At 38.9% G+C, this 12,234-nt stretch overlaps 3 protein-coding genes across 3 annotated transcripts; 1 reads left to right on the forward strand and 2 right to left on the reverse strand.

Annotated features, from left to right (window-relative positions):
- Window positions 1–274: 274 nt before the first annotated feature.
- On the forward strand, window positions 275–4,751 carry LOC135345234 (uncharacterized). The gene is made up of 7 exons (XM_064542631.1): window positions 275–371; window positions 456–817; window positions 1,857–2,064; window positions 2,385–2,542; window positions 2,799–3,158; window positions 3,414–3,707; window positions 3,865–4,751. Exons 2-7 carry the CDS (start codon window positions 484–486, stop codon window positions 4,650–4,652), a joined length of 2,142 nt encoding a protein of 713 aa, XP_064398701.1. The 5' UTR covers window positions 275–371; window positions 456–483; the 3' UTR covers window positions 4,653–4,751.
- On the reverse strand, window positions 4,719–9,201 carry LOC135345241 (uncharacterized). The gene is made up of 5 exons (XM_064542641.1): window positions 8,725–9,201; window positions 8,252–8,608; window positions 6,836–7,162; window positions 6,324–6,602; window positions 4,719–5,565 (listed from the first exon to the last, which is right to left on the reverse strand). The coding sequence occupies exons 1-5, from the start codon at window positions 9,047–9,049 to the stop codon at window positions 4,970–4,972; spliced, it is 1,884 nt and encodes a 627-aa protein (XP_064398711.1). The 5' UTR covers window positions 9,050–9,201; the 3' UTR covers window positions 4,719–4,969.
- Window positions 9,202–9,251: 50 nt separating this feature from the next.
- LOC135345240 (uncharacterized) lies at window positions 9,252–12,218 on the reverse strand. The gene is made up of 6 exons (XM_064542640.1): window positions 12,061–12,218; window positions 11,542–11,863; window positions 11,023–11,400; window positions 10,535–10,873; window positions 10,153–10,446; window positions 9,252–9,973 (listed from the first exon to the last, which is right to left on the reverse strand). The coding sequence occupies exons 2-6, from the start codon at window positions 11,858–11,860 to the stop codon at window positions 9,378–9,380; spliced, it is 1,926 nt and encodes a 641-aa protein (XP_064398710.1). The 5' UTR covers window positions 11,861–11,863; window positions 12,061–12,218; the 3' UTR covers window positions 9,252–9,377.
- Window positions 12,219–12,234: the final 16 nt, after the last annotated feature.

Raw genomic sequence — 12,234 nt, forward strand, 5'->3', positions numbered from 1 at the left:
TTTACTGACTATGACTTCTAGCGTTGTTTTTCATTAATTTTACATAAGTGGTTTAATTAATTCGTCTGATCCAGCAGCTTGCATGCATGCCTTAGTAATAAGTTATTCTCATAGCACATACGTTTTGCGAGACAGCCAATAAAGGTATTATGCTATTCATGCACTCCTATCCGCTAACGCACACAGAGTCACTGGCTTATTAAATCAACCGTAAAGCGTGGGTGTCTATTTGTCCAATATTAAAAGGGGGCGTAGCAAGCCATGAAAACACCCTGGGTATTCCCAGGCTTCTAGGATATAAGTCCAGGCGGCGTTAATTCTTTATGCAAAGCAGATTAACGCAAGAGCGTCGAGAAAAAAGTAATCGAGTGGTGAGTATAATAATGTCTAGCTAGACTAAGCTATAGCGGTATGTGTATTAAGGTGTGAACATGCATAATGACAACACCTTGCAGATAACAACTGACAAAGAAGAGTCTCATCATGATACAAGTACAAGAAATCGTGCTTAGCACAGTTCTACTATTATGCTTGACAGCATTATCCAAGTGTCAGTACGAAGTGATCAACACTGGTCGATTCGGAATCATCCGGAATACAATTGAGCTAGAATGCAGAATCAATGGTGCGGCATTGCAAGAAGCTGTCTTTTGGCTCAATCGAGTCAGCAGAGAGAATGAGTTACTAGCATTGGGAGTTGACGTGACTGTACGTCCAGATGGTCGAATCGTGTTTCAGATTACAAGAGAACTGGAGGGAACATTCTTTTGTGGACAAAATCTAGAGAATTTCGGTCGAGTTGGAAAACAGCTGATTGGTGAGTGGGTGGTAGCTTAATTGCTTCATTTTTTTAAAATGTGATAAGAGACTGAATGTTTGCTCAATCAGTGCTTGCACTAAAACTGAATAGTTAGTAAATTCTGGGGGGCAAAATATTTGTGGTTTTCGTGGCTGAACACTGGACCACAAATGAAGCGACCTTGCCTACCTTTACCTGCAGTGCAAGCAGCAACCACCAAAATAAGATCCACGAATTGACTAAATATTGCTCAACCACGAATATTTTGCCCCCCCCCCCCCCCTGAGAATTACCCGCTATACGGTATTATTCATTTTTAGTGCAAGCACAGGAAACAGGGATAAGGTCACACTTTATGCTTTGTGGTAAGATAGAGTCTTGCATGAGTGTTGCTGGTTTCTGTTGTGTGCGTGACATCCTCTAGCTATATCCATCGACATGTGGTAACTACTATTATGTTTTAACAACAGAAGTGGTGCAAACTATATAGAATTCCCTATAGCTAATGTGTTCGCTTACCTCTGTATAAAGTGCAATCTGTCCCAGATTATTAATGACAGCAAGCATTGTGCAACCGCACCAACTATTTTTTGCAATTTACAGTACATACAGTTATAATATGTAGTACAGGAAGGCTCGTTTCATTACATACTCGCGACATAAATTGAAGTGACTGTTTCATCGTCACTACTTTTCATGATAGTATAAAACCCGGCTTGGAAACAAACATTAATCTAGGTACTCTCCCAAAATGTTTGATGTCCATTTTAGTCATTGCATTGTCTGTAAAGCAGCTTTAACAATCCCACTGATAGGATGGAATTTTAAATAGCAGGTGTGTGTGTGTGTAAATTGAAGCCATGTGTGTATCATCACATGGTCCGAAATACCATGCAGTAGTATGACATGAGTAAGAAGGTGGTTAACGTAAGCTAACTGTAATGTATATTTTTCACCAGAAAATGATTTAATATCTGTTTAGTATAAGAAGGTGGATAACTGAAACTGATGGCTTTCAGAAAACTGCTCTTTGATTAACTGATTTCCTTTTCCACAGCTTATCCTAACCGGTTCATACCACCAAATAATGAACGGACTTTTTTTGCCAAGGTTGGCACCACTGCTCGCTTGCGTTGCTCCATTCTGCCTGGGGCACTCAGGGCACAGTACTTTGCAGACTGGAGAAATGCCACAAGCTCTATAGAGGTCGCTAGACTCGATGGACCACGACCCTCCCCTCCTTTCTCCACCACTCCGGACCCTAGGTGGGTGTAATTATAATAAAATAGGCGTAGGAATGAGCACCAAACAGTCTATTAATACTCATAACTTATGATGCAAACTTTTAATATCTAATCAGTTTCCCCAATTGTTTACATCATTCATTGTCAACATGTAGGGGATTTCTTTAGGGTTGATCCCTGGGGTTTTTTTTTATTATCTAGTCAGCACAAACTTAAGCTGATGCATGCGGGTTACAGTTCGCATATAATTTATACAGTATATACACTAAATCAATACCACATGCAGTTCTATTTATAATATTATTGGCAGTATTTTAGTGTCCCTTCGTCTTGCCATCCAGATTCATGGTTGATGAGACGACGTTTTCCCTCATCATTGAGTCAGTGAGTCTATCTGATGCGGGTAGATACCAGTGTGTGCTCGGTGTGAGGGACCCGGCCGGTCTACGTCTTATCTATCCCCAAACTGAGACACTCGACCTGACACTCATCGTCTATCGTAAGTCTGAGGGATTGTTCACAGATTCACTAATAATTAATTTTGGTCTTTTGGTATTATAGTATAGTTTTAATAGAGTAATGGGGAATGTTTCTCCTCTCCTATATATATCTATGAGCCGCCATGCATGGGTGCACTCTAGCTATCCCAGTGCATGTTAACGTGAAGCGTTTGGCTTCCGTAAGCATAATTACATGTGTATGTATCAAACCATCTATATAATTAGATCATAATTACCTTTGCCATAATTAATTAGAGGCTCCAATAATCACCGAGTCTCCGGAGAACCGCATCATTGCTCTTGATGACAACATACCGAACCAAAGTGCCACCTTCCATTGTCAAGCAAGAGGGCAACCAAAGCCTGAAATCGAATGGCTGCACAACTCACAAGAAATTGAAAACGATTTGAACTCAGACACAACTGGGAAATACGTAGTACGTACAGATGCTGCGAGTACACCAACTGGAGATTACATTGTCAGTAGTTGGTTGACTGTTAACACAGTGGATGCCTTTGATGCGGGTGAGGTGGTGTGCAGTGTAATGGCCGATGATGATGAACTACCTACTGATCTACAGACGGTTCAGACAACGACTCAACTAGCTGTAATTGGTGAGTATTATTATCAATTTGCTGTGGTTATTGCTTTGATAGAACATAGCCTCATTCATAAATAATATTAATGACATCCGTTAATCCGAATGTATTCGGATGGAGTCTGTACAATTATTATAGTGGGGTTAATTATGTTGGTGGTAAAATACTCTGCCACACACACTTTATATAAGTGGCTAATTATCTAAGTGCTCTGTACACAAACTTCTGAGTGTGAGTTACTTGTTGTGACATTCACTTTTCTTTTTACAGGGAGCTTTAGCAGTTTGGACCTACTAATTTCCACAAATGGCGACATCATATTCAAACTAAGACTACCTTCTCCTATTCTGGTTCCTGTGCAGCTATCTATCATCTACATTGACGCTAATGACAACAGAAGAATCTCTCCAAGGGTAACAGAAAATGCGTACAACGGTACAGACCTAATCACTCATTTGGAGCCAAGTTTTCAAGTCCCCACTGATTTCAACACTGTGAGGATCAGAATAGCCCTGCGGTATCAAAGGCTACAAGGACCATTCAATGAATCGGCACTTACATTTGGTATGTATACCTAGTAGCTTATGTGAATGATGTGTTTTTTTAAGCCCATATCCGGCTAACAAGTGCACAATACACAACAATTGAATGCAACATTTGGACTGTGCTTTTCGATATATACAGTCCATATCGATATCATATTATTTTCTGTTTTTTACAGATCTCCGACGTCCAAATTTTTTCACAGAGGAGGAGGCCAGTGTCTGGAATGTGGCTATAATCAGTATAGCTGGATCAGTCATTGCGATCTGTGTAGTCATCGCTGTTTTGGTCACATTGCTAACTTGCATCGCATGTCGACACACGATGAAGCGCAAACATACCAGTCACATGGCAGACATTGCTAGAATGGAAGCAGGTCATAACCAAATTCTAGCAGAAAAACATAGCGATAATCAAGCAGAATTGAACATACTTCGAGAAAACCATGAGCAGATTATTAAAAAACTTGATGAAAATAATGAAGCAAAACTGAATACATTGAAAGAAGAAAACGATGCAGAAATTGAAAGACGCACTCTTGAATATGAAAGAAACCAAGAATCAACAAATCAAAAATACAAACATGAGCTTATGTTACTCGAAGCAAAACATGAACACGAAACTAGACTGAAACTCTTGGATATGTATTCCGATAAAATGTCAGCTTGCAATGGTGGGGGCTTTAAAATTACTTATATAGTTGGTAAAACAGAAATATCAATTGAAAAGAAGAACACCAGTTGTGGGGATATGATAGATGGACCACATACAATGTACACAGCACAAGCAGTGGATAAGCGACCAATGTTACTCAGAGGAGAGAGTATCGACTATGGGAGCAACTTCCAGTTAGAGCAAGAGTGTGTGATTGACTGTTTCAAGAATATTGTGGAAGCCAGTATGAAAGACTCAAGGATTGGACCAACACTACGGAGATTAGTATCAACTGACCAATTAGAAAGATAGCTATAGTTATTGTTAGTAGAATTTTTTAAACTTCACTTATTTTGTTCAACACTTGTTCACTGTAAACTCACTATAAATTATTAACAATCATGAAAAATGGAGTGTCAAACTGTCAATGCTAGCTATAATATAACACACAGTCTATATATATAATTATGTAAAACAGATACGTTTTAATAACATAAAACATCTCAAATAAAATGCATCATTTGAAATTTAATGTAGAAATGACATAAATTTCTGTCAGTTTAACAGCACGATGATGCATCCCATATAACATAATTATGTGTTTTTGGTGTGCATGACTAAAAATAAACTTACACACAAGTTTCTTTTTGGGTACAATATCCTTGCCCACTATATACTGAAACAGTCTCCTCTATATCAGCTGGTTGTCTTGTATCTGCAGCGTCTTCACTATTTAGCATAGTATATGTGATAGACGGCTTGAGCAATTCCTTGATAGTTTTAAAAGTATTCTTAGTTTCCTTCTCTTCAGCACTCTCTCGGAAACAAAATGGTCGCCAGTGTCGTTTAGTTGTACTTGATTTCCTCCTGGTAGTCACAGGTGGTTCTTCCTCAGGGGGCATAGCACCTGGATATGTCGGACCAGAAACTGCACCTGCCGGTTTGCCGTTGGTTTCTTCAGATGGGATCTTAGGTGATTTTTGCTTCAAAGCTTCCAGTACCTGGTTTAGTGTTAATTGGCCAGGCAAATTGTCGTTGACAAACTTTGTTTGTGCACCTTTTGTGTTGGCTTTGAAGGAGCATTCCAAGGCTTTTTTTCGTCCGAAACAGAGGCAGAGTAGAACAATCAAAACTATGGCAATGATGATGAGTGCAAGGAGCAGGAAAAGTCCGGGAACGAGGAACGTCACAAGGATAATTGACAGCTCAGTTGGTAGCGATCGATCTGTGAATGTAGTAACAATGAGTATATACTGTGCGTACGCATATAATGATATTGCGTGAAAATTGAAGTAAAACATGCTTTGTGTCCAGTCCAAAATAGCTCCCAACAAAATAATGACAGGAAACGATTAATTTTGCTAATTAGCTTGAAAAATGTGCTTATACTAGAACGTGGGTGCACCTTTTTAATTAGATTACGGCTATTTCGACGCTAATAACAATGAAACCTGCATGTCTATAGCGGGCATACCAACGGTGGCTGTAATAAAGATGTGGTCACATGTTATAATAGAGATTTTGAGGCCCATTTTACCTAACTGTATACGAAATAATTATGTGAACCTGAAGTAGCCATTAGCGGAATTTCACTGAATCAGCGACTCTGAACCGTGCTTCAGGCGTATTGTACCTCATACACATCGCAAAAATTAATTGTCAGAGGCTACTCTAACTTACAATTAGTTACTTTCCCGTCCACCCCCCGCATGCATACTGATCATGAGCTACATATCACATTGAACTGTGCTACTGATCATGACCTCTGAGCTGTAGGAAATCATATGGTTTTGTTATTGCATCAATTTTAAAGGATTTCATGATAATTATTATTGCTATTACATAATACAAACACACTTTCTGCTCGCATCCTCTTTTTAAAATTGGAGTGGCCTAACGTTATAGAGGGCATGCACTGTTGTGGAGGGTAACCTGCTTTTACTGGCTAGGGTGAACATGCACAACAGACATGCTCACTCTTACCGTGTGTAACTTGGTCTCCTTTCAGAGGTCCAGTATTAGACTGATGCATTAGTGCAACATCAACTGTAAAGCGTTGGTAAGGCATCGTGTCATCAAAGTGAGTAATTTCCTGCGACTGAGTGAAACGGCTGAGAGTTATGGTATTGAGTGAATCACCAGTGTCAATATCAGTGTACTTGATAAACAGTTGCACTTCAGCTGGTATGGGTACCTCAAGAAATACCCGAAAGATAATAGTTTGTGAGACTGTGATGAATGTAGACAATCTCTGCACTTCACCTGCAGCATGCAATATAGAGTATATGAAATGGACAGGTTACAAAACACATTATCCACAAAGGAATATCATAAAAAGACTCCCAAGACAGTCTCCTATACATGACAGTATGGTCAAATGAACTGGTCAACGCACTCAATGTTCTTCTTACTGATGTGTTGATATACAGTAATATTATGCATTGTGCACACTGAAAGTGTAACTCGTATACATGTGTGCGAATTATAGCACTTACCTAACACTGACAAGAAAGCTGTTGCAGTGGTTTTAGCCGACTCGCCATCACCCGGTCTAATAGTGCCTGTACAAGTCACGTTCCCACTGTCATAATTATCCAGACTCTGAATCGCAAAAGAGCTCTCAAAAATAGTATCTTCTACTCTTGAAAAATTCAATATGTATTTGTTTCCGTTCCTCAAAATTTCTTTGCCGTTATGCTTCCAGGAAATCTCCAGTGAAGGGTATCCTCTTATTCTGCAGTAGTACGTTACTAATTGGTTGGCATCAGAAGTGGATAAGACAACAACTTGAGATTCAGGTGGTTCCATAAAAGTCGGTGGGACTGTATAATTATAGGAAAACAATCAATTTGTGTGACTTCATAACCTTTGGAGTATAATTATAGTAGTATAGGAGTTTATCTACAGTGCACCTGTTTTAGAGGGTCACCAGTGGCAGTATAATTATTATAATAAACAGAGCCCATACTAACACACATTGAGGTTCAATAAAGGTAGTGGGACCGCATGGGAAATAGTGTGAATCATAATAAACTATAGCCTATTAATTTGGGCTATAGTAGTAGGTCCGGAGTTTTTTTACAGCGAAACGTGTTTTAGAGGGTCACCAGTGGCAGAATTATAATAAAGAGGTGGTTAAGACTGACTATGTGATACTTTGGCTTCTGGTTCAGTCTAATTGCATGTGGGCGGGAGGATTTTGCATTATTACCCTATGCGTGTGCAGCAGGGGTAGAGTGATTGGTGTGTGTGTGTGTGTGTGTGTGTGTGTGTGTGTCTGTTTGTGTGTGGACACAAAAATGAGCTGTTTGAGCGAACTAGACAATTTCATGGACTGCTTTAACTGCTAATGAGACAGTGGTTGAAAAATGAATATAGCTAGTTGAAACTTGTAGGCGATCTTCGAGTGACAAAAAACACTGTTATCTAATCAATCTAATCGTTGTTTTTATGAATTTACGATCATGCATTCCCCATACAAATATTAAGGTCATTATGGTAAAAAGTTGTATCCATTTTGCTGCTGTGCGTTGAAGCGTTGAAGCTCAACGCACAGAGTGCATCTTGTATTACTAAGTTTAACCTGATGAATAATAATTATTATGAATATGCAAATGAGTTTCATTAACATACTAGCCATAATTAATGATGCGAGGGTGTACCAGAAACTACTTGGCATGACAGCAATAAAGTTTCACTGTACTATAGGGAACACATGCACCGCTTTTAATACACATCTCACTAGCCAAGAGGCTATAGAACTGAATGCTATCCTACTACAGCTGGCACGCACAATGCATCACCATGACATTGTACTTCCATTAATTGTACAATTCTATTTCTGAATGGCTTCTGGTAGCCATGTGCATGCACTGACGGTACAGGGTGATATAAATCAAGGCTTCTCTCACCATACACATCAAGGGTCACTCCTAGCCTCTGAGTCTGCGTGTACAGAAACATTTGTCCTGCAGGATCAGCCACACCCACAACCCCGAAGTATATGCCTCTGTCATCGAAGGATACTGATTGAATAGTGAGAGCAAAAGTTTCTGGATTAACAAAGTATCTTGAGTTGGGATCCAATGGCAACAAACTTCGACGAGGGCCTTGGATTCTACCGATGGTCTGTGAACTGTTGTCTAGCCAGTCAACGTAGTATTGTGCTAATAAACTTCCAGGGAGTACTAATGGATTGAGCACTGCATCACTACCGATTCGCACTGTTTCTTTCTTTGATTCAAGTTGAGAAGATATTAATGGAAAAGCTGCAGATATATAGGGGAATTAAGAACAAGCACAAGCCATTTAGCGCTGCTTCAATAAACTAATGGACATGCTATAGTAGATTATGCACTGCACGTAACTTTTTTCTAGCACTCACCTATAAGAGGTTCCATTCCACTAATGGTGTTCACATCACTACCACAGAAGTACAATCCTTCAAGTTCTCGAGTAATCACAAAGTTAAAGCCTTGAGAGTTTTGTGAATACTTTTCTTCTCCCAGTATATTTCTTAGCTCTCTTTGAGTGCTGTCTATCCAATAGAAAAGATTTGGATAGTCAATTAGGTTGACATCTCTGCAGTTTAATGCTAGTTGGTTTTGATTGATTCCTGCTCCTCTGCTTGTGATGAGCTGAAAAGGACCTTGCTGGGCACTGCAATACTGCAGCAGCCCGTTGAGAGATAGCAGAAATAGTAGTAGCATTTCTTTACTTGTTCATTAGAGTCTAGTCTATCCTCACAGTCACTGTTTCTACTGAGTATAAAATGTAGTTCATTTGCTTGTATAAATTGTCGGTTTGTTGAGCACGTGACATTGACGACGTCACCGCCGCAACTAGTATTTTGTGGTAAAGTTATGATGTTATTATGCTAATTGTAGTCTGTGGTAAAATTTGTGACCCATATTTCTGATTACGAAATTTGATGAATTGTTTTGGCATTGAAAATTCACAAATAGAAAACAATTAATACACACAACTAAACCAACTGAAATGTACAACCATGCATATGCACTTCATAAATTTATATATCTATTCGTTAAGAGACCTAAATAATTCTTTTCCTTTTTGAATTGCTTCTTCTCTAGTGCATTTTTTATACGGTTTTATTTTTCTTCTTTCTCTTGCACATGATTTTCCTTTTGTTTTAATAGGAGAGAGATCACTCGGAGGCACACAAGTGACTCGTTTATTGTTATTGTCAAAGACTACACTGAGGGTAAGTGCTGACGGTTCTTCCGCGTTTTCCATATGTATTGAAGACTGAGCCGATGTTATGCAATTATACTCTTGGCATGGTGGTGGACCACTTGAGGATACAATTTGTGTGCCATTGTGAACTGTCTCGTATTGCTCTTCTATATGTTGAAAATAATCTAGCAAATCTCCGACTTTTTCACACTTTTGATCACAAGTGGATTTGGGGTTATCTTGTACTTTTTTAAGGTTTTTGTAGAATTTATAGCTACCTGTTTCAAGGTAATTGTGTTTGCGAATGTCTTCTCTATCATTTATCCAGCACTTGATGCAGCATAAGATTGAAATACAGAATAGAAGTAAGCACACTGTGACGAGTCCACTCCCTACTGGTATTGCTATTGTGATCAGTCGCTGGTAGAGGGAAAACTCTGCATATTAAAAAAGGGGTTATTGGTGCATGCAAGTTTATTCTATAATATTATCAGACGAGGCATGAAGCATACACATGCAACTATCTATACTGCTCATGTTAAAATTCCTTAACTTAGCAAATTAAAGCATGGCCTGTGTTTATTGAGAAATTGATAAACACGATAATTTATTTTACCGTTTTTTATCTCCATTGACAGATCCTTGCTCATGGGGAGACTGGATCTGGATCCTCTGCTTTCTACAACCGTCACAGAAACAATAGACGTAAACAATGCTTCTGGAGGGTCATCGTAGACAAAGGTTAGTGAATTAGTGTTCATGTATACTTCTGATGTCGTAAGAGGCTCTTGCCCATCCTCAAAGTCTAGTTGTATCCGTAAGCCAATTGGTATCATCACATCATCACCGATATTGACAATGAAGATTAACTTATTCTCAACTGTCCGGTAAACATCAACATCGAAAATGTCTGCATGAAGATGGAAGCACATAATTATACTTATACTGGTATCAGTTATAGCTTTTCATTGCAATTTATATCTGTAAATTTTGCTTACTTAAAACAGAAAAATTTGCAACTATTTTTGAGTCGTTCACAGGAGGTATATCGCCACCAGGTTCCACAGTAGCCACACATCTCACGCTTCCGCTGTCTACAGGATGAATGTTGTGTATCATCAAAATCCTGGTCACTGTGTCTTCACTGTCTTGGTTGGGAGCCATTTCTTTAACGCTGTATTTTGCAATTGTAGAAGAGGTTGAGACTGGGTTTCCATTGTGTTTCCACGAAATAGTAGGAGCAGGAAAGCCCTTAGCTGTACATGTGAACTGCGCAACAGCATTTTCTTCGTACTTCATGGTCACGCTCACTAGTTCCTGCATGATTCTGGGTTCTTCTGCAAATAGAACAGCTAATTGCATGCATACAGGTGTAATCTACCTACCGACCACCTATCTGCATGAGGTTAATTTTTTAGATCTAACATCTAAATAAGCGTAAAAAATCCTACAAAGTAGTTCTGTATAATTATAAGATAGTGCTCACCGTAAACTTCCAGACGTATACCCATACTTATGGTCTGCATATAGTTCATTTCAGAGGCACCTTCTGCTTCCATAACTCCGAGTTCCCCAAAATAATTTCCAGCATCAGTATGACGAGTTACACTCTCTATTTTCAAAGAAAAGGTGTTAGGCTCCACAGAAAATCGTTCGATTCCTTGATTTATTACAGTGTTCCGGAGTCCTCTGATTGCACCTACCGATATTTCATTGGTACCAGTCCTATTCTTCCAGTCAATGTAATATCGAGAGAACCAAATACCAGGTCCAATGTACGGGGGAAGTATCGCTGTAGTTCCACTCTTTGCTCTAATGGTGATACTCCCATCAAGTGCTACTTGATGGTCAGTTGATGGTTGAGCTGTAATAAATTATAGGGCATGCATAAAAAACTGCCTATTATATATTAAAGGGTCTATATGCTGTAATGTATGGAAGGAATTAAGCTGTTTAGTATCTGACAATAATATAATTATGCTGGAACAAAATTAAAGATACTCACCTATTACATTCACAAAATCACTGCCAGAAACTATATTTATATCGTTACTGCAAGTGTACTGCCCCTCATTTTCCAGTCTATCCACTAAAAAAGTGTAACTGTCAGTGGCTGCATCCATTACTGAGGATTCAAATGTGCCATTTTGAAAGAAAAAGGCACTACCATCGAGGGTTCCACCTCCATTCAGTCGACAGGTCAGTTGTACGCCATTTGAAGAAAATCTCGTAAAAACAATTTCATAAATTTGAGCATCTGCTTGGCTGGCTAGAAAGCAGGTCATCACCAAGACCACTGCAACAGATACTCCTCCTCCAATCATAGTCTGCATAAAAAAGAATGCTTTAAATGTAGCCAATAAATAATTAGCTGCTAGATCTATAGAATCTTAAGCATGCCAGTATAAGTAGATCTATAGCTATAGTTGTATCTACAAGCATGTATGTATACCTAATAGTAAGCTATATATATACCTTATACAGTATAATTTTACATAGCCATAGAGTAATTAAAGAATGTTACCTTTTTCGTTTATTAGTAGAGTTATAGGTGTAGTTCAGCTAGCAGTCTGCAGTCCAGAAAGCTGTGTATATAGACAATCAGTATAAAGTCTCTGATGCTTATGGCAGTAACTAGCTAGATATTATAGCACTGAATGTCAGTGCATGGCCTTTTATTAGCTACAGCAGCCCACCC

This window comes from Halichondria panicea, chromosome 12 (genome assembly GCF_963675165.1).
Source record: "Halichondria panicea chromosome 12, odHalPani1.1, whole genome shotgun sequence".
In the NCBI taxonomy this organism is placed as follows: domain Eukaryota; kingdom Metazoa; phylum Porifera; class Demospongiae; order Suberitida; family Halichondriidae; genus Halichondria; species Halichondria panicea.